The sequence below is a fragment of the Stegostoma tigrinum genome, chromosome 9 (assembly GCF_030684315.1).
Source record: "Stegostoma tigrinum isolate sSteTig4 chromosome 9, sSteTig4.hap1, whole genome shotgun sequence".
NCBI classification, from domain to species: Eukaryota; Metazoa; Chordata; class Chondrichthyes; order Orectolobiformes; family Stegostomatidae; genus Stegostoma; species Stegostoma tigrinum.
Window position 1 is genome coordinate 27,609,262 of NC_081362.1, and position 27,467 is coordinate 27,636,728.

General features: G+C 39.5%; 1 protein-coding gene across 4 annotated transcripts in view; it reads right to left on the minus strand.

Moving 5' to 3' along the window:
- Positions 1-27,467, minus strand: part of LOC125455229 (filamin-A-interacting protein 1-like) — a 294,768-nt gene that overhangs the window by 203,604 nt on the left and 63,697 nt on the right. For 2 of the 4 annotated variants that reach the window (XM_048536968.2, XM_048536964.2), the window contains exons 2-3: positions 8,020-8,048; positions 6,082-6,114 (exon numbers count right to left, since the gene is read on the minus strand). The exons of the other annotated variants lie outside the window; for them this stretch is intronic. In XM_048536968.2, coding sequence (XP_048392925.1) covers positions 6,082-6,114; positions 8,020-8,031 — 45 coding nt within the window. In that variant the 5' untranslated portion in view covers positions 8,032-8,048. The remainder of the gene's footprint in view (positions 1-6,081; positions 6,115-8,019; positions 8,049-27,467) is intronic. 4 annotated transcript variants of the gene reach the window in all.

A 27,467-nucleotide genomic window follows, 5' to 3' on the forward strand; every position in this document is an offset into this window, starting at 1 on the left:
TGGCCTCGTCCACACCAATCTACTTGCTGCATGTGCATCAGTGAGAGTGACTACCACACATTTCTTGTGGAGAACAGTTCTACCTTCATATTGTTGATACCTTCCATTGTGAGTAACTATCACTGTGTAAAATGAGATAGACTTCAAACAGATGTAGAAACCATAGTGCTGTGGGCCATCAGCAGCAGCAGAGTTATACACCAACCCGTAACCTCACATTCTGGCATAGTGCCACAAGCCAGGAAATCAACGCTGATTCAATGGAGAGCACAGGACAACATGCCAGGAGCAACACCAGGCATACTGGAAAATGAGATGTTAACCTGGTGAATCTACAAAACAGGACTAGTTGCATGCCAAACAGCATATGTAGCAAGTGATAGACAGAGCCTAGTGATCCCAAAACCAACAGATCAGATGTAACCTCCATAGTTCTGCTACTTCCAGTCATGAATGGTAGCAGACAATTAAACAACTCACTGGAGGAGGAAGCTCTACAGATACCTCCATCCTCATTGATAAGAGAACTCGGCATCAGTGCAAAATATAAGGCTCAAACATTCTCCAGCCAGCAATGCGAAATGAATGACCCATTTCAGCATTCTCCAGAAGTCCCAAGTATCATCACAGTTGCCAGTCTTTAGGCAGTTTAGTTCACTTCACACTTAAGGCTAAAAATATGTGCTCTAGAACTAACTGCACCCTTTGTCAATTTGTGCCAGTACAACCACAACACTGACATCTACCTGACAATGTGGAAAAATTATTAGGTATGCCCTGTACACAAAAACCAGGGCAAATCCAACCCAGTCAATTACCACTCCACAAGTCTACTCTTGATCATCAGTCAAGTGATAAAAAGTGTCATCAACAGAACTATCAAGCAGCACTTTCTTTGAAATAATCTCATTACGATGTTCAGTTTGGTTCTGCCAGGGCCATTCAGCTCCTGATCTCATTACAGCCTTGGTTCAAACATGGATGAAACAGTTGAACTCCAGAAATGAAGTGAGACAGCCTTGGGTATCAAGGGTACATATGACCAAGTGTGGCATCGAGAAACCTGAGGAAAAACTGGAGTCAATGGGAATCAGAGCAAAAGTTTCCACTGGTTAGTGTCATATCTGGCACACTGAAAGATGTCACAGTAATTGGAGGTCAGTAATCTCAGCTCCAGGACATCTTTGCAGGAATTCCTCAGGGTAGTTACCTAGTCACAATCATTTTCAGTTGCTTCATCAATGACCTTCCCTACATCATGAGGTCAAAAGTAGGGATGTTAGCTGATGCTTGCACATTGTTCAACACTGTTCATGACTCCTCAATGCTAAAGCAGTCCATGTCCAAAGAAAGAAAGACCTGAACAATATCCAGGCTTTGGCTACAAAATCATATCCCTCAACTTAGAACATAGAACAGTATAGCGCAGAACAGGCCCTTCGGCCCTCTATGTTGCGCTGACCCGTGAACTAATATAAGCAACTCCCCCTACACTATCCCATCATTATCCATATGCTTATCCAAGGACTGTTTAAATGCCCCTAATGTGGCTGAGTTAACTACACTGGCAGGCAGGGTGTTCCACGCCCTTACCATTCTCTGAGTAAAGAACCTGCCTCTGACATCCGTCTTAAATCTATCACCCCTCAACTTTTAGCTATGCCCCCTTTTACAAGCTGAAGTCATCATCCTCGGAAAATGACTCCCACTGTCCACGCTATCTAAACCTCTGATCATCTTGTATGTCTCTATTAAATCCCCTCTTAGCCTCCTTCTCTCCAATGAGAACAGATCCAAGTCCCTCAGCCTTTGTTCATAGGGCCTGCTCTCCAGACCAGGCAACATGCTGGTAAATCTCCTCTGCGCCTTTTCCAAAGCTTCCACATCCTTCCTGTAATGGGGTGACCAGAACTGCACGCAATATTCCAAATGAGGTCGCACTAGCGTTTTGTACAGTTGCAGCATGACATCATGGCTCCGGAACTCAATCCCTCTCCCAAAAAAACCTAACACACCGTAAGCCTTTTTAACAGCACTATCAACCTGGTGGCAACTTTCAGGGATCTACGCACATGGACACCAAGATCCCTCTGCACATCCACACTACCAAGAATCTTTCCATTGACCTGGTATTCTGCCTTCCTATTATTCCTCCCAAAGTGAATCGTCTCACATTTATCCGTATTAAACTCCATTTGCCACCTTTCAGCCCAATTCTGCAGTTTATCCAAGTCTCCCTGCAACCTGCAACATTCTTCCACACTGGCTACCACACCACCAACTTTAGTGTCATCTGAAAACTTACTAACCCATCCACCTATGCCTGAGTCCAAGTCATTTATAAAAATGACAAACGGCAGTGGTCCCAAAACAGATCCTTGAGGCGCACCACTAGTAACCAGACTCCAGACTGAATATTTTCCATCAACCACCACTCGTTGCCTTCTTACAGAAAGCCAGTTTCTAATCCAAACTGCTAAATCTCCCTCAGTCCCATGCTTCTGTATTTTCTCCAATAGCCTACCATGTGGAATCTTATCAAAGGCTTTACTGAAGACCATGTACACCACATCAACTGCCCTTCCCTCATCCACATGCTTGGTCACCGTGTCAAAAAACTCATTGAGGTTTGTGAGACACAACCTGCCTTTGACAAATCCATGCTGACTATCTCCAATCAAATTGTTGCTTGCTAGATGATTATAAATCCTATCTCTTATAATCCTTTCCGAAATTTTTCCTACAACTGAAGTAAGGCTCACAGGTCTATAATTACTTGGGTCATCCCTACTGCCCTTCTTGAACAAGGGCACACCATTTGCAATCCTCCAGTCCTCTGGTACTAAACCTGTAGACAATGAGGACTCAAAGATCAAGGCCAAAGGCTCCGCCACCTCCTCCCTAGCTTCCCAGACCATCCTTGGAAAAATCCCTTCCGGCCCAGGGTATTTATCTACCTTCACACCTTCTAGAATTGATAACACCTCCTCCTTACTAACCTTAATCCTTTCAATTCTAGTAGCCCGTAACTCAGTCATCTCCTCTACAATATTCTCCTGTTCCTCAGTGAAAACAAATGAGAAATAATCATTTAGCACCTCTCCAATCTTCACAGGGCCCACACACAATTTCCCACTTCTGTCTTTGACTGGCCCTATTCCTACCCTAGTCATCCTCTTATTCCTCACGTACCTGTAGAAAGCTTTCGGGTTCTCCTTTATTCTACCTGCTAATGTCTGCTCATGTCCCCTCCTTGCTCTTCTTAACTGTCTCTTTAAATCCTTCCTAGCTAATCTGTAACTCTCCATCGCCTCATCTGAACCATCTCATCTCATCGTCACATAAGCCTCCCTCTTCCACTTAACAAGCAGTACAATTTCTTAAGGGATCCGTGGTTCCCTTACCTTTATCGCTTCCTCCCTGCCTGACAGGGACATACCTATCAAGGACACGCAATATCTGTTCCTTAAACCAGCTCCACATTTCAATTGTCCCCAACCCCTGCATTTTGCTAACCCATTCTATGCCTCCTAAGTCTTGCCTAATCACATTATAATTGCCCTTCCCCCATCTATAACTCTTGCCCTGTGGCATGTTCCTATCCCTTTCCATCGCTAAAGTAAACATAAGCGAATTATGGTCACTCTCTCCAAAGTGCTCACCTACCACTAAATCAAACACCTGGCCTGGTTCATTACCAAGTACTAGATCCAGTGTGGCCTCCCCCCTTGTTGGCCCTTCGACATACTGAGTCAGGAAACCTTCCTGCACACATTGGACAAAAACTGATCCATCCGAAGTACTAGAGTTATAGCATTTCCAGTCAACTTATTCACAAACATTCACTTGCTTCCACCACTGACATTCAGTAGCAGCAGTGTATACCATCTATAAGAAACAGTATAGAAAGTCACCAAATTTTCTTGGATAACATCTTCCAAACATATGACTGTTTCCACCTACAAGGACAAGGGCAGCAGATATATGGGACAACATCCACCTGCAAGACTGCTCCAAGCCACTCACCATCTGGAGTTGCAGATATATTACTGTTCCTTCATTGGTGCTGAGTTAAAATCCTAGAAATCCCTCCCTAATGGTACTGTGGGTCTACCTGAACTGCAACGGTTCAAGAAAGCAGCTCATGACCACCTTCTCAAGGGCAACTAGGGATGGGCAATAACTGCTGGCCAACCCAATGAAATTGCGTGAACAATTGAAAAAACCTAGACAGAAAACAGTCGATTGAGATTAGTTATGTGAGCACAAAAGAATTTGCTTTGTATGATCAACAGATGGGAACCAGTGTCTGTACTAAATAGGCCCAAAACTTTTCGATTTCTTTTAACAGTGACGAGGATTCAGACTGTAACAGCCAGACAGGTTTACAATGAATACCAAGCAGTGAGATAGCCAATGAATAACATTCCACACCAGGGCCATATTAAAAGTCTGGAGCTGATGTAACTCGGAGAACGACATAGCGAGCCAGTGAAAGTTTCACCAATATTGCGATTGCTGGATTGCAAATGAGAGAGTCCAAACCACACAATCAGTTGAAGTAATAAAAAATGCTTCAGCACAAATCCACTGACAGATTTGAGAATAAAAAATCTGATGACACAGATTGAAGATCTGGTGAATAAAACTCCATGGGGAAGAACCATTGACAATGGATGACCATTGTCCAAATATTCAAGATACCACAAAGAAGAAAGTGCCCATTAGAGCAGGAAGAATGTCCTCCATTAAGGAAATCCAGAAGATTCAAGTTTCTCTGGCTTAAAGGGACCTATAATCTTCAGACTATCAGGAAGGGAATGCAAAGCAATAGTCCTCCACCCAGCCAACTTCCAGTCTTCTACATTTACAGGGATGGTAAGTATAATGTTAATCATGAAGAAAAAGAGTGGCTGGGGGAATGTTGTTTATGGATCTGAGAGGATTAATACTGAGATGTAAATTGCTGAAAAGTTAAATTAATTGAATCAAGGCCACTTGATGGGTTCATATTTACCTTCATTTGAACAGTTCCCCCATTTACAGCTATTCACTATCCCAGCCTGATCATTATCAACTCTTCGACTATCCAACTGCTCTTCTCTCTCTTTAGGGCTCTATCCTAACAGTTACTCCCTAACCCATCCCCGTCCCCTTTTTTTCTGCGTATAAACTGACATTTTTCCAGGCACCATTAGTTCTGAGGAAAGGTCACCGGATCTGAAACATTGACTCTTTTTTCCTTCACAGATGTTGCCAGACCTGCTGAGATTTTCCAGCAACTTTGTTTTTGTCTCCCAATTCTTTTTCTGATCATTTTATTTTCATACGTTTGGTGCTTTAAATTAAAATAAATTGTCTTAAATATACTTGGAAAAAAATGCAAACTAAAACACCTTCCAATCTATTTCGTGCCATTACTAAATTAAATGTGCACACTGGATTGAATGCAAAATGGAGAATATAAATAGCAGCAATACAAAAGACAAGGAGATAATTTTGACTTTGTATGATAGTGTACAATGAATATTGGGAATTAACAGCACATTTTATAATTTTCCCAATTTCTGTTTCCATTGGCTTTAGTTAAAATTGATTTGAATATTGGGAGAGATGTAAAACAGATGGTTAATTCACAATCATCCATTTTAAAATATTGCACAAAGTCAAATTTTCCCCAGAGAGTTAGATTGTATGTTGTGATTTGTGACTGCATTAGACATTAACTGCTGATAAAAGGTCAACTGAGTTCAGCGGGGACGCTCCTGTCTGGCAGCGTCAAGTCTCACTGCAGGACACAAGCTGACACTTTCCTGTCTGCCAGTATAATCCCCAGCCTGAAGCACTTACATTTAGAACTGAGAAATGAAAATCATTCCTAATCTGTATTAAAGTCAACCTCAAAGTTACTGTTTACACCATCGATAAGTGCTACATTTATTAAGGGCAGAGAAACTGCCCCAGCTTACACATCATTAATGGGCACAAAATTCAAGAACAAACAAACATAAATAAATAACATCTCATTGCAGTGCGCTGAATGTAGTAAAAAAACTTAATTAAAGAATTTTATTCTTTTACCTTTCCAGTGAATTTACGCATACAGTCCATTAGCTGTAATAAATAGGCCAGATTTGAACATTATTCAGTAAATACAGACCACAGATAACACTGAGTTATTTTTATTACATTTCATTCAGATATATAATGTAGATCTGTAAATTCACAAAATAAATCATTAGTAACATTAAGCTACTTTTAAATTGGGAATAAATATTCTAATTACACAGAAGTCTATAACCCCTTAAATGATACTTCCTCTGGAGTGCCTCTGCTCGAATGGAAACCAAGTCTATCAATCAGGTGAGAGTATCGAGTTTGAAACTTCACCCAGTGGCATTCTCCTGCCTCTGTAACCCACAGAAAATAGCCAGGCCTCAGCACAGCCCACCATGCTTTGCTGACATTTTCTAATAAGCCTGTCCTGAGATGTTATGACATATCTTGACCCAGGCCTCCTGGCTCAAAAGTAGGGACACTACCACTGTGCCATAAGAACCATGCTTTAGCAATTTATATAAATCAGCAAATTCGAAATCTGTAAGGAAGGTAAAGGGTCTCAAGATACTACAGTCTCAAATTTCATTACCAGCCAGGATACGGCCATCAGGTTACACTGGCAATTGCATATAATGAATGAACTGTAATCACAAGAATTCACCAACTCTGCTGTACTGAAGGAATCCTGTATTGATGGAGGCACATGAGATATTAAACTGAGGCCTGGCAGGGCGGCACAACATCAAGGGCCGAAGTGCCTGTACTGTGCTGTTATGTTCTATGTTCTGTTCAGGAGGATATAACGACATCTGTGGTATTGTATTAAGAAGGGAGGGGAGGAATTCTTCAACTGCTCCAAGATAAATGCTTTTCTTGAACAATGGTCCCCAAACAGATCAGCTGGTTACTTATGTCATTGCATGGTGGAACAACTTCCTATTGAAATTGGCAACTGTCTCCAAAGAACAACAATTATAAATTTTGAAAATAATTAATTGTAATGTGGAACTTAGAGATGCCCTGAGTTTGTGAAAGGCGTTAGGTCTGGAGTCACATGTAGTTCATTAAATATTTCATTTATGGATCATGTTAACATGAATCAGCCTAAAAGAAAAGCCAAGAACAGTCTTGTTTTTTGTTGCGGGGAAGAAATACTAATCACTATACTGTACCTTACTCTTTCAAGTGATTATTATTAACAGAAAACATTATTGTGCTTTAAATAAAATTGTTTGAGTTGGAGAGCTACTCCATATTTATAGATAGTGCTTTTGGTTCAAGCAGCAGATTTTATGCTTATGACCATTACTGTTTCTAATAAAGCTGTGATGATAAAATATTCTGAGGATGATATTAGAAGCGAAATCTCCAGGATCAAGTACCAAAATACTGTCTTAATTCTATTTTTATGAATTTTATAAATATAAATTTTAATTTAAATATGATCTAAAAATAAAATGGCGGTAAAAATATCAAAAAATCAATATTCAGAGTTATGTCTCTTTTAATTTCACATAGTGTTCATACAGAAAGTCAAAAGATGCGTTCTATTAATTACATCTGCAATTTATGCATTCTACTAGAGATGCATGTCAATTTGCCACTCCACTAATTATTCATCTTGTGACTCCTGATAGTTAAGATAGGCTTTTTGTTTTAAATGTTGTTCAAGTGAAGAGGTTGTTGAACTTTGTACTAAATAAGTGTAGGTTAGATTGTATTCTTTTTGCTGCACTCATGTATTCCTATACTTGAGTTCATAACAGTGACCGTTAATATAGGCTATTGTTCATGATATTTTAAAAATCAAAATAGTGCTACCAATCATTCATAGAAGTTCCACTATTTCCAAGTATGTAACACTTAGCAGGAACTGTGAAAGAAATAACTTTAGACAGTAATTAAAAATTGCCAGGAATTCACCAGAGAACATGTCATTCCACAAGCAACAGCGCTTACCTTATTGAACATCAATGACAGATCAAAATCTAATGTAAAAGATGTAAAATATCATTATTTCACATTCCTCAGACATGTATAGGTTAAACTCTGCCTTCAAAGATAAACTACGTTTTTTTCTGTTCTACAAACATATTAACTTATTTCAGTTCAAATGAATTTTTTTTTGAGTTCTGAAGATTCTGTTGTTTCTTTTTGTTGTTGCATAATTAGCCAAACCAACACGAAGGTTCAGAACTTTAGGGTGTTGGACTTGATAATAGATGATGACAGTTAAGTTTCAGACTAAACTTATCTTTAAAAAAAAACTCTGAATTCAATTTTCAGGACCAACCCCAACCCCTCAACCCCCCACAACCCCTCCATTTACAGACCCATCCCACTCCCAAAAAACTGCTGCAAATGCATGGCAAACCTGCTGTATTCAAAAGAGAATGGTCAAGAATTATGGTTGAAGTATTCTAGAAGAACAAACACAAATATATTCTCGGGTTGTTATTGAGATGAAAAAGCAGAACAGCGAGTAAAATTCCTCAGTTCACATTTACTATTTCCCTTTACAAAGTGACAGTTATAGCCAGTGACATTGAAAATGTGCATAAAATCAGAATGCTGTGGATTTCTGGAACCAAAAGGACAAATCATAATGTCCGGAGGTTTACAAACCAGAGAGGATCCTGGTGTCCTTTTTGACAGCCTCTTTGAGGAGGGTCAGCAAGACTTAGGTGGCCAGTGCACCTTCTCCCCGATTAAGGCCCTTAAGCTGACTCTATTAATGCCTGCACACTTAACATCCACAAAGTTGTATGCTTAGGAGGCAAATTATGACATTAATCAGTGTACAATGTCACAAATATTGCTGTTTTGGAAACCTACCTTCTTTTAAACTCACACAACTGATTAAAATGTTAGTGAACACTCATATAGACAGAAATGAATGTGTTCCTGTTTTTCCATCGTTATGTGACCTCTAGGACAAGGTACTCCTTGTAAGCATCCACCTAATAGCCTTCTTTATCTTTTCACAGGCAGTTAGCTCAAGACTAAGGAAACTATTCTCCATTCTGAAGTTGAGCATTCTGATCCCTAAAGATCCAATGTTGCGTTCTCTGAGGTGGGTGCTCAGACTATCACATATTCCTTTCCTTGAGTGCTCTGGGTCTCTGTCTTGGTCTGTCAGAAATGCATGAGATAGTTGACACTTTCTCAGATGGACAGTCTTGGGCAAGAGATTATCATCAGTTAATGCCGATGTTGTACATTCTCAAGGAGGCTTTGAGAGTGTCCTTAAAGCATTTACTTTGCCCAGCTGATAGCCATGAACTGAAACGGAGTTCAAAATAGTGGGCAGAGATAATGGGAACTGCAGATGCTGGAGAATCCAAGATAACCAAGTGTGGAGCTGGATGAACACAGCAGGCCAAGCAGCATCTAAGGAGCACAAAAGCTGACATTTCGGGCCTAGGCCCTTCATCTCTAGGCCCGAAATGTCAGCTTTTGTGCTCCTAAGATGCTGCTTGGCTTGCTGTGTTCATCCAACTCCACACTTTGCTATTTCAAAATTGTGAGCTTGTTTTGAAAGTCTTGTGTCAGGCAAACGAATGTATGTCCTGCTCAACGCAACTCATTAGCAGCTCTTCAACACTCAATCTCAGCTTCACTCTGACATCATGTTACAAGCTCACTGTCTCCAATATCAGCATAATCCCTTACTCAAGGTGGCCAAAACTGTCCACAGCATTATAGTTGTTCTAATTAGTGCCTTGTTCAATCTTAGCAAGACCTACCAATTTTAAAACTCCATTTCCTTTGAAATAAATACCAACATTCCATTTGCCTCTCCTATTTCCCACTGAACTTCTACACTAGTTTTTTGTGATTCTTGTACAAGGATCCCCATATCTATTGTGTCATAGCTTTCTGCAGTCTTTCTCCACTTAAATAACTTTACATTCCTCTATTCTTCCCACCAAAATGCATAAACTCACATTTTCCCTCATTATATTCCATCTGCCAGTTTTGGGCCCATTAACTTAACATGTCACTGGCTATCTGCAGTGATTAATCAAGCAAGTGGTGACTCTGTTGTGTGGGATCATGCTCAATTTCATTCCTGCACAATGTGCCAGCAACAAACACTTGGCAAACATTCTGCATATGCTTCAACAAAATGGTTATGCTCAACGTCTAAGTGAAGTAGTCTTCCATCAGGCCAAGGCAATAAGTAATCAGTCAGGGGTTCCCATGATGGCAGCATTCAAAATCAGTTCAGGGACTTGTACGAGGTCATGTGGGACAGTCAGGATATGTGGTTCCATATCATTACGGTCCAGGGATTGGGCTAATGGCTGTTTGGCAGGTCCAATGCAACCAGCCCAGGAATTCACAGTACAGGTAGTTCTCCGAAAATGCAATAGTGTGTTCTTGTATGACCTTGCACTGTAGAAAATTCCACTATTAAAATTGCCATAGAAAATCATGATATAGGGAAATCTCTATAGAAAATCACTATACCTGTGTAGCGGAAAGTTCTCATTATCCAAACAGCATCCACTATTCATCAATCATGTTACAGCCAATTTGTATTAATGAGGCACGTGTTATAAATCAGATGTGGAGTTGCACAGGAGTCAGTCAGCAGTCTGTTCAATCATTAGTTGGACAGTCTTTCCAAGTCAATTGGGATGAACGATTGTCAGTTCTAATTGTCAGCTCAATAGAAGTTGAGGAAATTAATTCAGGGGATTGGGGGAGATTCTGGGAATGCAGAGGGGACAACAACTGTGAAGGAAAGGAAATTCAATGTATAAGAGGGAGATGAGAAAGTATGGGGGGATATGGGTTACTATGTTACTGGTGGTCATCAATGATCAAACTACCCTTGTTTCAATAGGAGAATGCTGAAGCAAAATGTATGACTAAGCTGTAGGTCTAGGGTTTGGGGCAATGTTGAGAGATTAAGTTGCAATTCAAAGAAGTGTGAGGGAATGTATAAATGTTCAATACTGATGGTCTCAACAGGGACGGCCAGGAAGAAAGGAATATGAAGGTTCGGGGAGCTTTTGATCAGTTAGAGGCTGACCCTGTAACTCAAATAAAGAACAAAAATTCTGAACAAACTCAATGGACTTGGCAACATCTGTGGAGAGAACAGAGTTAATAATCCAAGTTGAATATGACACTTCTTCAGAAACATTCTTCAGTTCAGAAGAAATAGACTGTTTTACTCTCAGAGGAACTGATTATCTTGTCAAATTTGAAGACAATTCTGACTGCAGGGAGCTAGCCTAACTGACTACTGGTGAGATTGCAGAATACTTGAAAGTATTTGAATCCAGTCGATCCAATTTTCCAGACACTGAGTTTCGCAACAGTTGTGGCCAGTTGACAAATTAAGAATTCAGCGGCTTCATAAAGATTAGGAAATTTAAACAACATGTATCACCTTCAAAGTATCCTGTGTCAAATGTGGCAATTAGCAGTAGAACATTGTTCTGAAAAGCTAAGTGATTGGTAACTTGGCCAGCATTGTGAACATGGAAATATCTTCAGATGCATGAGAACCACAGTACCATAAGAAATGAGTAAGAGTAGGTCATTCAGATTCTTCAGCCTGCTCCACCATTTAGTAAGATTATAAATGATCTGACTGTCGCTTAACTTTATTGTCCCACCTGCTTCCTCTAATCTGTACTCGTGGTCAATGAACAATCTATCTGGCGTGACCTTGGAATAAATCCAATGCCCCAGGTTCCGCTACTCACAAGGGTAGAGTCCTTCAATACAAAAAACTGTCTGAGAGAATAAATTCCTCCCCACTGACATCTCATATGGGACACCCTTCATTTCTAAATTTTCCATCTTGGTTCTATATTCCCCACAAGAGGATAAATCCTCTCAGTATGTACCCTGTCAGGCTGTGTTATGATCACCTCTCATTCTTCTAAACTCCAGTGAGTATATGTCTGACTAGCTCAACTTTTCTTCATAAGGCAAACTTCTCATTTTAGGAATAAACCTAATGGGCCTCTCTGAACTGCTTCCATCACAGGTATTTCTCTCTTTTAGTAAGGTGACAAAAACTGTCCAGAGTACAATAGGTGTGATCTGTATAAATGGCCAATACATTGTAGTCAGACTTCCCTACTTTATACCCCATCCCACCACCACTCGCAATAAAAAATAACATTTCATTTGACTTCTTAATCATTTGCTGTACCTGTGTGCTGACTCTTTGTAGTTCAGTATCCACCACATAATATGTTCATCTACATCAAACAATATTGATATTCATATTTCACTGGCAATTGGCTCCTAGATGAATTATGTTATTGATAGTTTACATTTCCTTTCTTCCTAATTTAAAGCTTTAACAGATGGTTAAGTTCTTAGATTGACATCAAAAGCTTTAATCTATTAAGTTTTGGTACATTTGTTGACAAAATTTACAATGGAATCTTATTATGAATGTTTGGCTGAGCTGCAAAACCCCATCATGAAATTCAGCTCAGTAGGTTTTATTGATATAACTGTCAACAAGAGTATTAATTTGTTTGTCTGGTAGGTTTTATAACTAGTTAGAAGTTTTTTTTTCAAGTCAGTTGTGGAAGGCTGTTTATTTAGCTTGACCATTTTATGAGCATCTCAAAGCCGTCCCTATGTTGTAATAGGGTTCAAAAAGTCTATACATTGGTAGATGCTAGATGAGTTGGCCTGAAGGATACAGAGTTGGGTAAGTGAGCATGGATGAGTTAGGAACAACAGTGTTGAAGAGATTAAAGGGTAAGGTTTAGATTCACAATTATCTATCGATAAATCTATCACACACAGAAAAAAAGTTTTTAATCTGCCCAGCTCAGTACCTGCATATCCAGTTGTAATATTGGCAGACAAAGGAGGCCTAATTCCAATTAAATAACTCCAAATCCCTTGAAGTATCACTGACAGGAGCTATTAGTGCATTAATTATAGGAGTTGGGAGGCTATACAGGACATTGGTTAGGCTCCTTTTGGAATGCTATATTCAATTCTAGTCTCCCTGCTATAGGAAGGATGTTGTGAAACTTAAAAGTGTTCAGAAAAGATTTACAAGGATGTGCCAGGGCTGGAGGGTTTGAGCTATAGGGAGAGGCTGAATAGGCTGGGGCTACTTTCCCTGGGGTGTTGGAGGCTGAGGGGTGACCTCATAGAAGTTTATAAAATCATGAGGAACATTGTTAAGATGAATTGCTAAGGCATTTTTTTGCCAGGGTTGGGGAGTCCAAAACTTACGGTAAGAGGAGAAAGATTTAAAAGGGACGTCTGGAACAACTTTTTCATTCAGAGGGTGGCGTGTGTGAGGAATGAACTAGCAGAGGAAGTGGTGGGAGCTGGTACAATTATTACATTTAAAAGGCATCTGGATGGGTATGTGAACAGGAAGGGTTTAAAAGGATATTGGCCAAATGCTGGCAAATAGGACTAGATTAATTTAGGGTATCTGGTGGTCATGGACGAGTTGGACCGAAGGATTTGTTTCCATGCTGTGCAACTGTATGACTCCATGACTGTATAATCAGGAAATCGGATAATTATAATTTAAATGATGTGTATGCAATTATACGTGAACTGCAAAACCTAATTTGTGAATTTATGAATCAATGATAATTATATTAAATGATGCATTCCATAATACAGAGGGATTTTGAGGATTTTGCTGTGAACACACATGTATATACAAATGAACTCATTGTTGTTCCTTATGTTAGTTATAGCAGGTGCACTTGTCAATTGACTATCATGAATACACTAATGAAATCAATCAAGGATAGTGGAGCAGTCATTTGTTAACCTTTAACAGACAGAACAATCTTCTTTGTGAGGAAAAATTTGAAGAAGACTACTCAGTGCTTAATTATTATTACATAATCATCTTTTAGGCCAAGACAACATATAGCTCCATGGCTACGTTGTTGGTGCAGTAATCAGAGACTGGGACTAATTTGTGGGCCAGTTTTAACTCTCTCACAACCCAATAATTTACACACAGACAAAATCAGGTCATGATATGGAAACATAAGTTCATCCTGCCGCTGCAGCTAGGGAACTTAATTTAGGCTAATGAAATAAATCTGCAGTACAGAATAAACGCTGAATTTTATTGAAAGATAATATGTTCCAATACCGGAATTCTGTCCCTGGCATAGCATTTTACTTGCAGTGACCAGCTAGGAGGCTAGCACCGGGATAAATTTCCAATTGAGGATAATGGCCCACCCAGCAGTGCTGTTAGTGCAATCAGAGGTTTGGCAGCCTTGGCAATGTCACCACTATGGGGTTGCCAAATGAAGGGTAGAATGCTTCAATGACGAGGTGCCCTCAAACAGGAGTTAAGTTTGACGCTAGGGAAAGGCAGGCAGACCCAAGTGGCTGGTGCATGGAGTCATAGTGTGTTGGTACTGACGCCATGGGGCTGTTCGTCTACTGCTGTTGGGGACCCACATTTCCCAAAGGCCTCAGACCAGCCATAAGAGATGGAGGGACCGGGGAGGCCGCAAGAGTTTTTCTGGTAGTCTGTCTAGACAGTGGCCACTTTCTGATGGGATGAGATGCCTCAGAGGACAGAATGTTGCCCCTATTTGCCTCCATCAGCCATCCAAATTAAGAAGACCTTATCTCGATCAACTCACCAGGAGGAGGTAGAGAGTAAAGGTTTGCGATTGCCAAGGGAAGAGGATGAGCTGCCCGGCAGACATCAGTTTTGTAACTTTGACGAGAGTGATGTCCTAATGTGATTGCCCATTATATCAGCTAGAATGTCATTTAGTAAGGAGGGAGCTAAAAGGAGTCGGGGTGGGGGAATGGGTGAGGGGTATAAATCTATTCATGAAGTATGCAATGTAATCCTGCACGACTGCATCCCACTGTGAATAGCAGAGTTAATCATTCGAGATTAAGCAGCATACCAGGCAATCTCAGAGTTCTTTACAGCCTACCCCTTTCTTGATCAACACAATGTTTGGATAAAAGATATATGTACGATTGAGCAGAAATAATAAAGGTAATTATGTGACATCAGAATGTACAAATTGATTAAAACAGGAAACACAAATTTATGATTTGGAGCTAATATACAATGATACATGACAAAAATAAGATGCAATTTTATTACAGGGTAGATCGACAGTCTGCTGTTGCTAAAGCTGATATCCAGTGTACTACCCAGTGGAGGAGTTTGTGTGGATTGAGTTACAGCTTTCATTAGTTGGGAATTTCACAAGGCGTTGTCGCCACTAGCAAACATACCCTGATAACTTGGCCTATTTGACCAGTGGAATGCCTGTACCACAGCCAGGCTTAGAAGTTAAGATCTTTTCAGTTATGTCAAATAAATTTTGGAAAAAGTCAAAATTCTTGTGTTTTGAAAAACCTTGAATGTGTACCTTGGAGATCGTTATGGGAGGTCTGATCTCCCAGCAAAACTTGTGTTGTCTATCATTTCTAAGCAAAAGGGTAGTTACTAAGCACCAAATGGAATTTTAAAATGGCCTGGAGTGAGGGCTTTGAAATGTTGCCTGCACAGAAACAAGCAGACAGGGAATAGGATTTGTCCTTTAGCAACTATGAACAGTTAGGCTAATAAAGACCTTTTAATTACAAAAGGTGGAAATGTTCATCCAAACATTTCTTTTCATCTGCCAGATTTTCTTAGAAATATTTGAGAACTTCATTTGCAAAAATATGAAGATGTGGAAATCATTGGAAACAGTAAAACCCCAGGAAAAGTACCAAATTTATAACACATTCCTTTTCAAAGGCTGTCTTCATACACGAACATTAATGTCTGAAGCCATCAATCCAACTTTTACACACTTCAAGATGCACATGTTTACAAAAATGCAATCAGAAAAATTTGTAATTTTTAATGCAAGCCTTTCTGATGCCATGAAGATGTAGTAAAAAATTTTTAAAATAAAATATTCTGTTTAATTAAGTAAAAATGTGTAATATTTTTAACACCGTTAACACCAAAGTTTATGGATCATGCGGCATTTAAAATTTTAGTCATAAATTTACATTTCATTCAAAAATGTCATAATTTGAAGATATTAATTTGAGCTGTATATTTGCATGGGGCTTGCGTGCATTAAGAATGGCAAAAGATCTTGGCAAATGTTTTGTGGAATTGATTTAAGTATCAAGGAATTTCTAGTAAAGAATAAGAACTAGTCTAGGTCACATGTGACTGAATTTCCTTAAATTTTCAGGAGAAAAATTAACATTAGGCTGCAGTTAGACTGCAATTTCGACAAAGTTTTGAGGAGACTTCTGTCTGGAACATTTCTGAAGTTACGTCTACTTCGCTGCCATTTGCTGGCCACAAATGCAGTCGAAACCCTGCTGCTTTGAGGAAATTCAATCCTTCAATAATGATGTTCATTTACTTACATATACAATCAGTGTGTCAAGACTACACATGCTCTTTTACTAGAGGGAGTATCCCTTTAGCTCTTATTGGACTATGATTAGCAATTTAACAACAGGTTATTTTTATATTTCTGTGTTCCTGAGATGAAGGTCTTCAGGAGAAATTTCTCAAATATTTCAAGGATGTACTTCTAAAGTTGAAGTTAATTCATCCCACATCATTGTTAAAAGAAAATGAAGCCTACTTAACTATGCACTTCAAAGTGGGTGAAATGGGGATGAAATCTTTTGAGTATGAATCTTCTGCCAAGAATTTATTCGATCATTTGTTTCCATTGGTGAGAAAGCACTGTATTCATCTCTACTGCACAAATACAATAATCTATTTCTAAATTTGTGCCATTGTTTGCTATATTGTGTCCCTGCTGCAGGGCTTGCTGGATGTTCCACTTTGAACTATGATCTATCCTGTAGACTCAGCTGCGAAATTGGAATGCAGTAGTTTGAACCCAAGCACACCCCAGGGTTTGGACAACTGAGAATTCCAACCGATTTGGCATATATCCAATAATTTGAACCTTGCTCTCTGTTCTTGGATGGTTCTAACTGCTCTCTGCATTACTATCTCTTTCCTTTTATTCGTCTATAATTTAGCTCATTGGCTTCCATAGTGCAACTCAAGGGCAACTTGTAATCATTCAATATTCATCTATACCACTTGATAGTTTAATTTCCAAGCTTGCTGTCTTCTTTAGTTTACGAAGAAAGAATAAAACCATCCAGCAATACAGGGTGATATTTACATAACTTCTGAATGTTTAATGGTAACTGGTATCTCCAATATTTTGCGTTGCCACTCAACATTTTGATGTTTGTAAAGTTTATTGAAAAGCTTATGTATGTTAATTAGTAATGGAATGTTAAAAGAACACATGTGCAGGATATTTTAACCAACTTAACATTCAGACATAAACTTAATACTGTTTGAATGATTTTGTTTCATATTTACTTGACTGATACATGCTGACGTAGAGTATCGGAAAAGGTAAGATACTTTCCAAAGTGTGAAATAAAAGCTGGAACTGCTGGCAAGATTGTTTGAATAATGTACTCAACCATAGAACGGTACATTCTTATTAATTGAAGAATTTTCTACAGGTTGAGTGTCACACATGCTGATGTAAGGGAAGAGATAAATTTTCAATATAATTCAGCTAAGTACATGAAACAGATCTACAAACCTTCATTTATTGCCTCAATTTTTAAAATCAAAAATCATGAGTGCAAAGCTATACAGTGACTTATCAGATAAATTCTATTCTGAATGATATGGAGGCAGCTTTGGAGTGTAAGTAGGACCTAACCCAAATACCTTATGGGCAAAAAAAGGAAAGTCTGCATGTCTGATCACTGTCCAGTGAAAGAGGATAGTAAAAGGTATCAGTGGTAGATGGATGGGACAGAATTCAACTTAGTAATGAGACAGTGACAGTGCCTGTGATATCCATCTCAAAATGACAGTATTATAAAGAATGATGACCCGACAAGTGCAAGAAATCAGGGAACTGGACTCCAGCAAGTAACAAGATTTGAAATTAGCAATCCACCTCCACAACCGGGACTTGTGGAAAGCACAAGCAATGCTGCATGTTACTGAAGCAAGTCCGTGTCTACATACGAAGTTTCAAACCAATCACGTTAAAAATCAACAAATAAAGAGGCTTTCATTTGGCCCTGGGGATGTGCACTTGCTAAATAAACAAATAACAAAGACATCTTTTTAATGTGCTGTTTATCTGAAGCAGTCTGCAATGGAAATAAAGCTATTGGAAAGACAAGTTGGAAGTATTTCCAGCCACAGAGTTTTTCAAAGTGTAATTTTCACATAAAGCTAGTCTCAAAGGAGGCCAGTACAAACCCGAGCAGCTGTAGCTGTCAGTCGAACTATAGGAGGGACAGCAGCTGCAGCTTTCTGTCACAAGGAACGTGCGTGTTGAGTCACAGGCACCCACATAACGTTACCCAATGTTTTCATTTAAAGTTGCTAGCAACCGTTACCTTGTTACAGTTTGCAGGAGCTTTTATTTTTAAGCTTGCTGAACATGCAAGTAATCAGCTTCCATCATGTAACAAATAGTACATTAGTAACAAGCTAAGTAACAATCTAATGGGTAGTTCTATTAGTTTCACATTGTTTACAACGGCATAGAGTTGATTTCATATGATAACACAGTAAGGACTCTGTCACATGGAATTGATGCCTATTACATGCGCAGATCCACGATATGCAACTTCTAACCTTGCTTCACATAGTTTATGCTATAGTATAATTACTGCAGTGTTTAACTTTTAACTTTGTTCTTTCTTCCTATCTTGTTCCTAAGATTTTGTACCTAGGCACATGCAACACCTTGTGTGATGACATTGTGCACTTTTCCCTGTACCCCTCTACTTTTGCACATGGCACATGAAAAGAAAATAAAATTAAATCAGTTTGATATGGTCTTAGATCAAAGTCAATATGATTGAATATCGGGCAAGTGCATGGTGTTCAAAATGGCTGGTAATCTCGGATTAAGATGTCAGCCTTGGCTGATTCAGTAATACTCTCACTCTGTCACAAATTTTGGGTTCAAGTCCCATTCCAGGATTTGATTAAGTCTAATACCACAGCACAGTGCAATCCAAAGGGTTGCTGCATCATTGAAGATGTTGTCTTTTGGATTAAAGAAAAGTTAACTGGTGGGCCTATCTGCCTTCTTACATAGATGTGAAAGATCCTACGGTAGCACTCTGAAGAAAAGCCATAGAGTTATCCCCAGTGTCGTGGCTAATATTTATCCCCCAGTCAATTGATATAGATCACAAAAGCAAATAAGTAATCATTATCACTTTGATATATGTGGAAGTTTTTTTGGCAGAGGAATTTCTTTGGTGATTCCCTCAAGGCCTCACTGGGAAAGTGCGGCCCTCCCACAGATACCTGGGAATCACTGGCCCTAGATGATCCAAAGTGGAGGAGGATCATCTGGGAAGACACTGAGTACCTCCAGACTTGAAATCAGGCAAAAATGGAAACCAGGCCAAAATAGCGAAAGGAGCGCACTGTCACACTAATGCACCACCTACCTATTCCTATGATCATCATCTGCGCCCAGAGCCTCCAGTGGCTGCATTGGTCTGTACTGCCACCTACGGAATCACCCTAAGAGTGGAAAATTATCATCCTCATCTGCGAGGGACTCCCGATGATGATGATGATGTGTGGAAAATCATTGTGTACATATTAGTTGCTACAATTCCTACATTACAACAGTGATCACATCATTGGTTCCAAAACATTTTGAGATGCCTAGTAGCTATGAAAAGTGCTAGGTGAATGCATTCTGTCTTTCCTTACATCTCTGATTGTGTGGTTTCTTGATTGCTTTATGTTAATGTTTGCAGATCAGAGAAATAGCAAGGTTATTCTGATACTAAAACTGTGACCCTCTATCCAAAGGTTTAAAGATTGAGTCAACGTGTCCCTAAAATTAGAAAATCAACATAAATCAGAACATGAAGAATGACAATCCATAGCCTGCCTGTTGCAGCTGAGAAACAAAACACAGTACATCATGAGACCAAGTGACTTAATCGAATCTTTCTTCAGCACTGGTAGAATCTCCATAGTGACAAAGCAGACCATTCAGCCCCTTGAGTCCATAGCAACCCTTCAAAGACTATCCCGCTCAGACTCACCCCCCTACCCGATCCTGTATCCTTGCATTTTCCATGGCTACTCCACCTAGCCTGCATATCCCCAGACACTACGGGAAAACTAGCATGGTCAATCCAAATAAATTGCACATCTTTGGACTGTGGGAGGAAACTGGAGCACTGGGGGGAAACCCACACAGACAGGGAGAATGTCCAACTCCACACAGACATTCACCCAAGAGTAGAATCAAATCTGGGTCCCTGGTGGTGTGAGACAATAGTGCTAACCACTTAGCCTCTGTGCCACCCATGAATTTGTATTGGTGTCGGTAGGGAAAATACATCTCAGCATCATCACAACAAGGATGAAGATGAATTGTGATAAAGCTTCTAAAGAAGACCATTGGCTCACACTTATCAAGTGCTTTAGTTCTATCAATTACTGAATGAGTTTAATATGTGATGAGCTGGACTATACAGCCAGTCTATTTGTAGAAACTATAATAAGAATGATGGACAGGAAGCTGGAATTGCCTGTATGTAAGCTACGAGAATCAGTCAGTTTTCCTGCTCCTGGATTGTTGTCCACTGGGATTCTGGTCCCACTGTGACTCCACAATTATGTTGACTTTCTAAAAAAAAATCATTTTCAGGTTTTGGAATAACTGATAGGCGAGCAATTATTGCTTATCTCTAGAACATAGAACATAGAACATAGAACAGGCCCTTCAGCCCACAATGTTGTGCCGACCATTGATCCTCATGTATGCACCCTCAAATTTCTGTGACCATATGCATGTCCAGCAGTCTCTTAAAAGACCCCAATGACCTTACTTCCACAACTGCTGCTGGCAACGCATTCCATGCTCTCTCAACTCTCTGTGTAAAGAACCCGCCTCTGACATCCCCTCTATACTTTCCACCAACCAGCTTAAAACTATGACCCCTCGTGCTAGCCATTTCTGCCCTGGGAAATAGTCTCTGGCTATCAACTCTATCTATGCCTCTCATTATCTTGTATACCTCAATTAGGTCCCCTCTCCTCCTCCTTTTCTCCAATGAAAAGAGACCGAGCTCAGTCAACCTCTCTTCATAAGATAAGCCCTCCAGTCCAGGCAGCATCCTGGTAAACCTCCTCTGAACCCTCTCCAAAGCATCCACATCTTCCCTATAATACGGCGACCAGAACTGGACGCAGTATTCTAGTTGCCTGAAAAAGTTAATCTTCTGATTGATCTATTGTAGTCTACATTTATGAAGGTGTTTTCATAATGCTGTTTAGAAACATGTTCCAGGATTTTGACCTAACATGCTGAAGGAACAAAAATGGAATTTGCTGGAAAATTCAGCAGTACCTATGAAGAAAAATCAGAGGTAATGTTTCAATTCTGAGGAAGATCACCGGACCCAAAATGTTAACCCTAATTTTTCTGGTTAGGCAGCTTTTATTGCCCATCCCTAATTGCCCAAAGGGCAGTTAAGAGTCAACCACATGTCGGCCAGACTGGGTAATGATGGCAGTTTCCTCCCCTAAAGGACATAAGTGAACCACATGGGTTTTTTCCTGACAATTGACCAGAGATTCACAGTCCCATTCGATTCTTAATTCCAGATTTTTTGTATAATTGCATTCAAATTCCACCATCTACTATGGTGGGATTTGAACCCAGATCCCCAGGTCACCAGAACGTTATCTGGGTCCCTGGATTAACAGTCCAGCAATAATACACTAGGCCATCGCCTCCCCGATATTCTGTTGATCTACTTTGCAGTAGAGTGAAACCTGGAAGCGGTGGTGTTTCCATGTGAATTTTCTGCCTTTATTCTTTCAGATGGTGAAAGGTTGCAGATTTGGGAAATGTTTTACAAAAAAGAACATGTATTTAAATACAAGAAATGATTTGTGCCGAGACACACACATAATCTAGGAGTCAATCACTTTGTAGGGGTTTAGTTTGGACTTTGCTACAGCTAGGTTTGAGTGCTATATGGACAGCTAATATCCACAGATTGTGTTCAAGATTTGCATCTATACTTGCAATGTGATGTGGGGATGATAATGATGTCGTGGTTGTGCCTTGAGACTACTAATCCAGAGATACAGATGAATAACCAGGGGACATTGTTCACATATCATTGCTGCATCTGGTGGAACATTTAAATCTAATTCCAAAATCTGGAACTGGTCTCAGTAATGGTGACCATTCATTACCATAAAAACCCTCTGGGTTCATTCATGTCCTTTATTTAAGTCATAGAGATGTATAGCACAGAAGCAGACTTTTTGGTCCAAATTGTTCATGCCAACCAGATATCCTAAATTAATCCAGTCCCATTTAGCCCAAGATAAACTCTTCTTATTCATATACCCATCCAGATGCGTTTTAAATGTTGTAAATGTACCAGCCTCCACCACATCCTACGGCAGCTCATTCCATACGTGTGTAACCCTCTGCATTGAAAGAGTTGCCCCTCAGATCCCTTTTACATCTTTCCCCTGTTACATAAAACCTATGTCCTCCTGTTTTGGACTCCCCTATTCTGGGGAAAGACCTTAGCTACTCACCCTATCCATGCCCCTCAAGACTTTATAAACCTCTATAATGTCAGTATTCGACATCTGACACTCCAGGGAAAATAGCCCCAGCCTATTCAGCCTTTCCATATAGCTCATAAACTTGAACTCCAGCAACATCTTTTCAGAACCCTTTCAAGTTTAACAATACCTTTCCTAAAGCAGGGAAACCAGAACTGAACACAATATTCCAAAAGTGGCCTCACCAATATCCTATCCAGCCACAACATGAGATCCCAAGACCTATACTCAATGCTTTAACCAATAAAGACAAGTGTACCAAAAGCCGCCTTCATTATCCTGTCAACCTGCAATTTTCTGGGAAGGAAATCTGTCATCCTAGCATGATCTAGTCGACATGCAATTCCAGACCTACAACAATATGTTTGACTCTTATCTGCTCTCTAATATAGCAACATAAGCAATTTGGTTCAAATATAATTAGAGATGGTCAACAAATATTGGCCTTGCCAGTGATGCCTCCTTGTTGAGAAAGAATATGGGACCTGATCAGGTGTACCCTAGAACTTTTTGGGAAACCAGTGAAGTGATTGCTGATCCCCTTGCTGAGATATTTTTATCATTGATTTCAGAAAAGATTTACAAGGATGTTGCCAGGTTTGGAGGGTTTGAACTGTAGAGAGAGGCTGAACAGGCTGTGACTACTTTCCCTGGAGCATCGGAAGCTGATGGGTGACATTATAGAGGTTTATAAAATCACGAGGGGCGTGGATAGGGTGAGTAGCCACGGTCTTCTCCCCTGGACAGGGGAGTCCAAAGCTAGAAGGCATAGGTTTAAGGTGAGAGGGGAAAGACTTAAAAGGGACCTGAGGGGCAACTCTTTCAATGCAAAGGGTAATGCGTGTATTAAATGAGCTGCCAGAGGAAGCGGTGAAGGCTGGTATAATTACAACATTTAAAAGGCATCTGGATGAGTATATGAATAGAAAGGGTTCAGAGGAATATGGGCCAAATGATGGCAAATGGGACTAGATTAATTTAGGATATCTAGTTGTTGCGGATGAGTTGGACCAAGATGTGTGTTTCCATGCTGTACAGCTCCATGACTCTGTGACTGTATTTCAAAAAGCTTGCAAGCCACTTTCTCGGTAAATAGGCAGCATCATGCAGAGCAGTGAAATTAATATGTAAATCAATGTGTAATGCTAATGTGATGTCAGCACCACCATTTTCCAACGGCACACTCCAGCCATATTGTTCTCCCCATCCCTGTTTTCAGGCTTTAGCCAACCTATACCTTACTTTGTTTAAGGAACATTATTTTACATAAATAGGCTCTACAAATTAAAAAAATGAAATGTAAAATCTAACAATGAAATATCTTGGTTTGGTAACACTCACAACCAATGAAACTGTGTGAAAATCTGCATTGTGAAAGGACATTCCTAATATTTCTCCAGCTACCAATGTTATGCATCATGGAGCATGTACTTTTTCTCTTTCCCACTTAGTTGTGTAGCTACCAGAAATTCAGTGCCTCTTTGATGCAACAGTAGACTGAGAACTGTGATAAAGCGAAAACTATGACATATTTGGCCTTACAAGTGAGTGTACTGTGGGACACAGTACATTCCCTTGAAACTTCAGAACAAATTAGGAAGCTTGGCAATTACACAGGACTCTGCAGAGCATTTCACTGCATTGTCAAAACATATCAGAACATTATTTTAAAATATGACCTAATGGTTCCTGGCAATCTGAAACATAGTTTCAGCATTCATAAACACAGTGCTAAAATGGCACTCATCACGTTAACTGATATTGTGTCCTTGGGTCTGTCAGTACACATGAGTGACACACTGGTGTCAGCCATAGCCCCTCCCATCTGTTTCTGGAGGTCTTATTCTCACTGATAACAGTTAACTCCTTCACTCCTTCTCCTATCCACCCTTGCAAAATGAAGCTTGAATTCTTTGTCTTATTCCTTTTCTGTCTGTTTCTGCCATTTCACTTGGGATCGCCACAATGCTGGTTGATCATCCTTCTCCAAGCCCTCTTGTCAGTTACTTATTTTTCTTCCAATCTCATTGCACTTAATTTATAGTATCTTTCAATCTGATCTCAGGCCTTCTCCTTCCTCATCTTTCTAGCAGTCTCACCTCTCACCATACCTTGCCACATTTCCTCTCTCCCTGCACAAGATGACCATATCATTTCAAGCTCCTCAGAGCTACACCCATCAATGCTTCTATTATCTTTGCTGAACAACCCTGAAACATAACGCTCTCCCAAATGTTTGTAGAAGCCACCTCTACCAGGTAATGGTTTTGAGTACTACCACCAATCCTCCTTTGACTCTTCCAAACAAAACATTAATCAGTTAGACAACCACAGGTGGGAAACTATCCTCCTTTCTTTACTGGGTCTAAGGGACAGTTAACTGTGGTACAAGATGAGCCACTAGTAGGTCTTAACAGAAGAGGTAGTTGTCTTACCAATGTGATGCAGTTAATTGCATGGCCGTTAGGTGCAAGTTACATTGACTAGTTAGCCAACATTGGTAAGTCTACTAAGAGCTGGCAAGGATGCATCTAACTACATTGTTACTTTGAACTAAACTAAACTGTGTGACATCATCAGATTAGGTATGACCTATTGGAGTGTCAAAACTTAACCCTTTCAAAACCATTATCTTATACAATATACCTCATTGCCCTTCTTCAAATTATTCTAACTAGAGCTAATCTGTTGCTTCATTTCAATTCCCATACTTCCATCTTCTCTCAGCACTGATCCCAGATACTTAAAACAATTCACTGTTTCCAAGTCTTTGCTCATTATCTTCACATGTTCTTCTCAATCACCTTCCCTAGAATCAAACTAAAAGTTCACAAACTGGGTCTTTGATCCTAATCACATTCACACACAACAAGCATGATGAAGAGAACAAATCATGAAAATGCTTTATAAATTGAACTTATAGCCCAGAAATAGGATACTCAGTCCATCTGGTCTGTTCATTATTATTTTCCATAACAAATCTCCACATGTGCCAGCATGTTCCATATTTCACGTGCCCACTGGATAAATAAATAGTTTGTCCCTTATTTATATTATTTCAGGATTTTAAGATCTGTTGGAACATGTATTGTTAACTGGCTGAAAAGGTGCCTTCATGCTTTCCAAGTATAATACGCAACTTCCATCTCCTGCCTATTATCTTTTGAGATATCAGTAGGGCCTTCAGTTACAACAGTACAACACCTACATCATTCTTCACTGTGGTCAGAAATCTATAACTCAATAACAAACTAGTCATTAAACTTTGGCACATCCTTGTATTTCATGCCATAATTACATTATTAAAAGTTCTGAGGAAGGGTCATTCAACCCAAAATGTTAACTCTGGTTTCACTCCACAGATGCTGCCAAACCTGCTGAACTTTTCCAGCAATCCCTATTTTTGTTTGTTATTAAAAGGAGGGTTCTTCTTTACAAATCAATCTAGGCTTTTTTTTTCCCCAAACATTACTTTCAAGACGATGCTTTTCATTATCATGACTTAGTGGGATATCTGAACTAAATTAAATAGTACTGTCAGTTTAATTAAACTTGGAGGAAAGTACAATGTTTTTAAAGCCAGATGAATTCTGGCACAACACATTGCTGATTGTGGTACTTCAGCTTTATCCCAAAACTGAGGAGGCAGGTCAGGAGAAAAGTGATTGTTTTTGTTTGTTCATCCAAGGAAGGAACATAAAGAGTTTAAAAATTGAGTGTTTTCCAAATGATGTTTTCCTATACTTTCATTGTGTAAACATCAAGTGCCAAGTACATATTTCTGATAGTTGCTTGGAGAATGAGTTTCTGACTGGCTAAATAACCTGTTTTAGCTCCAGATCCATAAGAGGGCCTACAAACTGAATTGGAAACAATATCAAATGAAATCCTTCATTGTCAATATACCCAAAAATGGCAGAAATGAAGGTACATCATGTGTCTGCCTTGATTGCAGACCTAGGTAGATGTTCTGTTGTCGAGAGAGGGAACACAGGTGGCTCCCATATGATTCCAGGTTTTTTGACAGATATGGCAATGATTGTGAACTAGAAGCCGACAGTCCATCTCACTGTGCTGAAAGTAGAATGTCCATGCCTTGGGAGGTAACTAACTGACAAAGAAAATCATGGGGAATGGTATAACATGTCTGCAAAACAAAATGGCAACCAAAATGTCAAAATTGCTTTAATATGAACCATCATTCTGGGTTAGAAGTGAATGTTACACCTTTTGTCTTAAAATCGAGAGAGCATTACATTTCCAACAGAACTGTTATCAATTCATGAATCTAAATATAAACTTTACTAGTACTAATTTATTTTCTTTATAATTCCCCAAAATTACCACTGGCAATAATTTTTGTACACAAACGTGGATTATAAAAGGGCATTACATCTATGTGCAAATATGAAAAAAGCTTTGACCTTTTGTACTTCGTAAAATATTTAATTCCTTATATTCACCAAAATAGTCCTGAGGTTTGATAAATTACAACTCCAAGATAAAGTCTCTCTGCAAGCAAGACTTTTCTTTTTTTCAAAAATAGAGAAGATTCTGAATGCGGTCTGGTTAAATTTTGATTACTAATAGGATACAAAAAAAAGGACACCAGTAAAATGCCTCTGCAAAATGGTGAGAGGTTCCAGACTGCTCCTGAAGCAAACGTTGCAATGGCTTCATGTCTCACACGATGTCTAGCTACTTCTCTTCTTCACCAGCAACAAAATGTTACTATAAAGTAAGATGA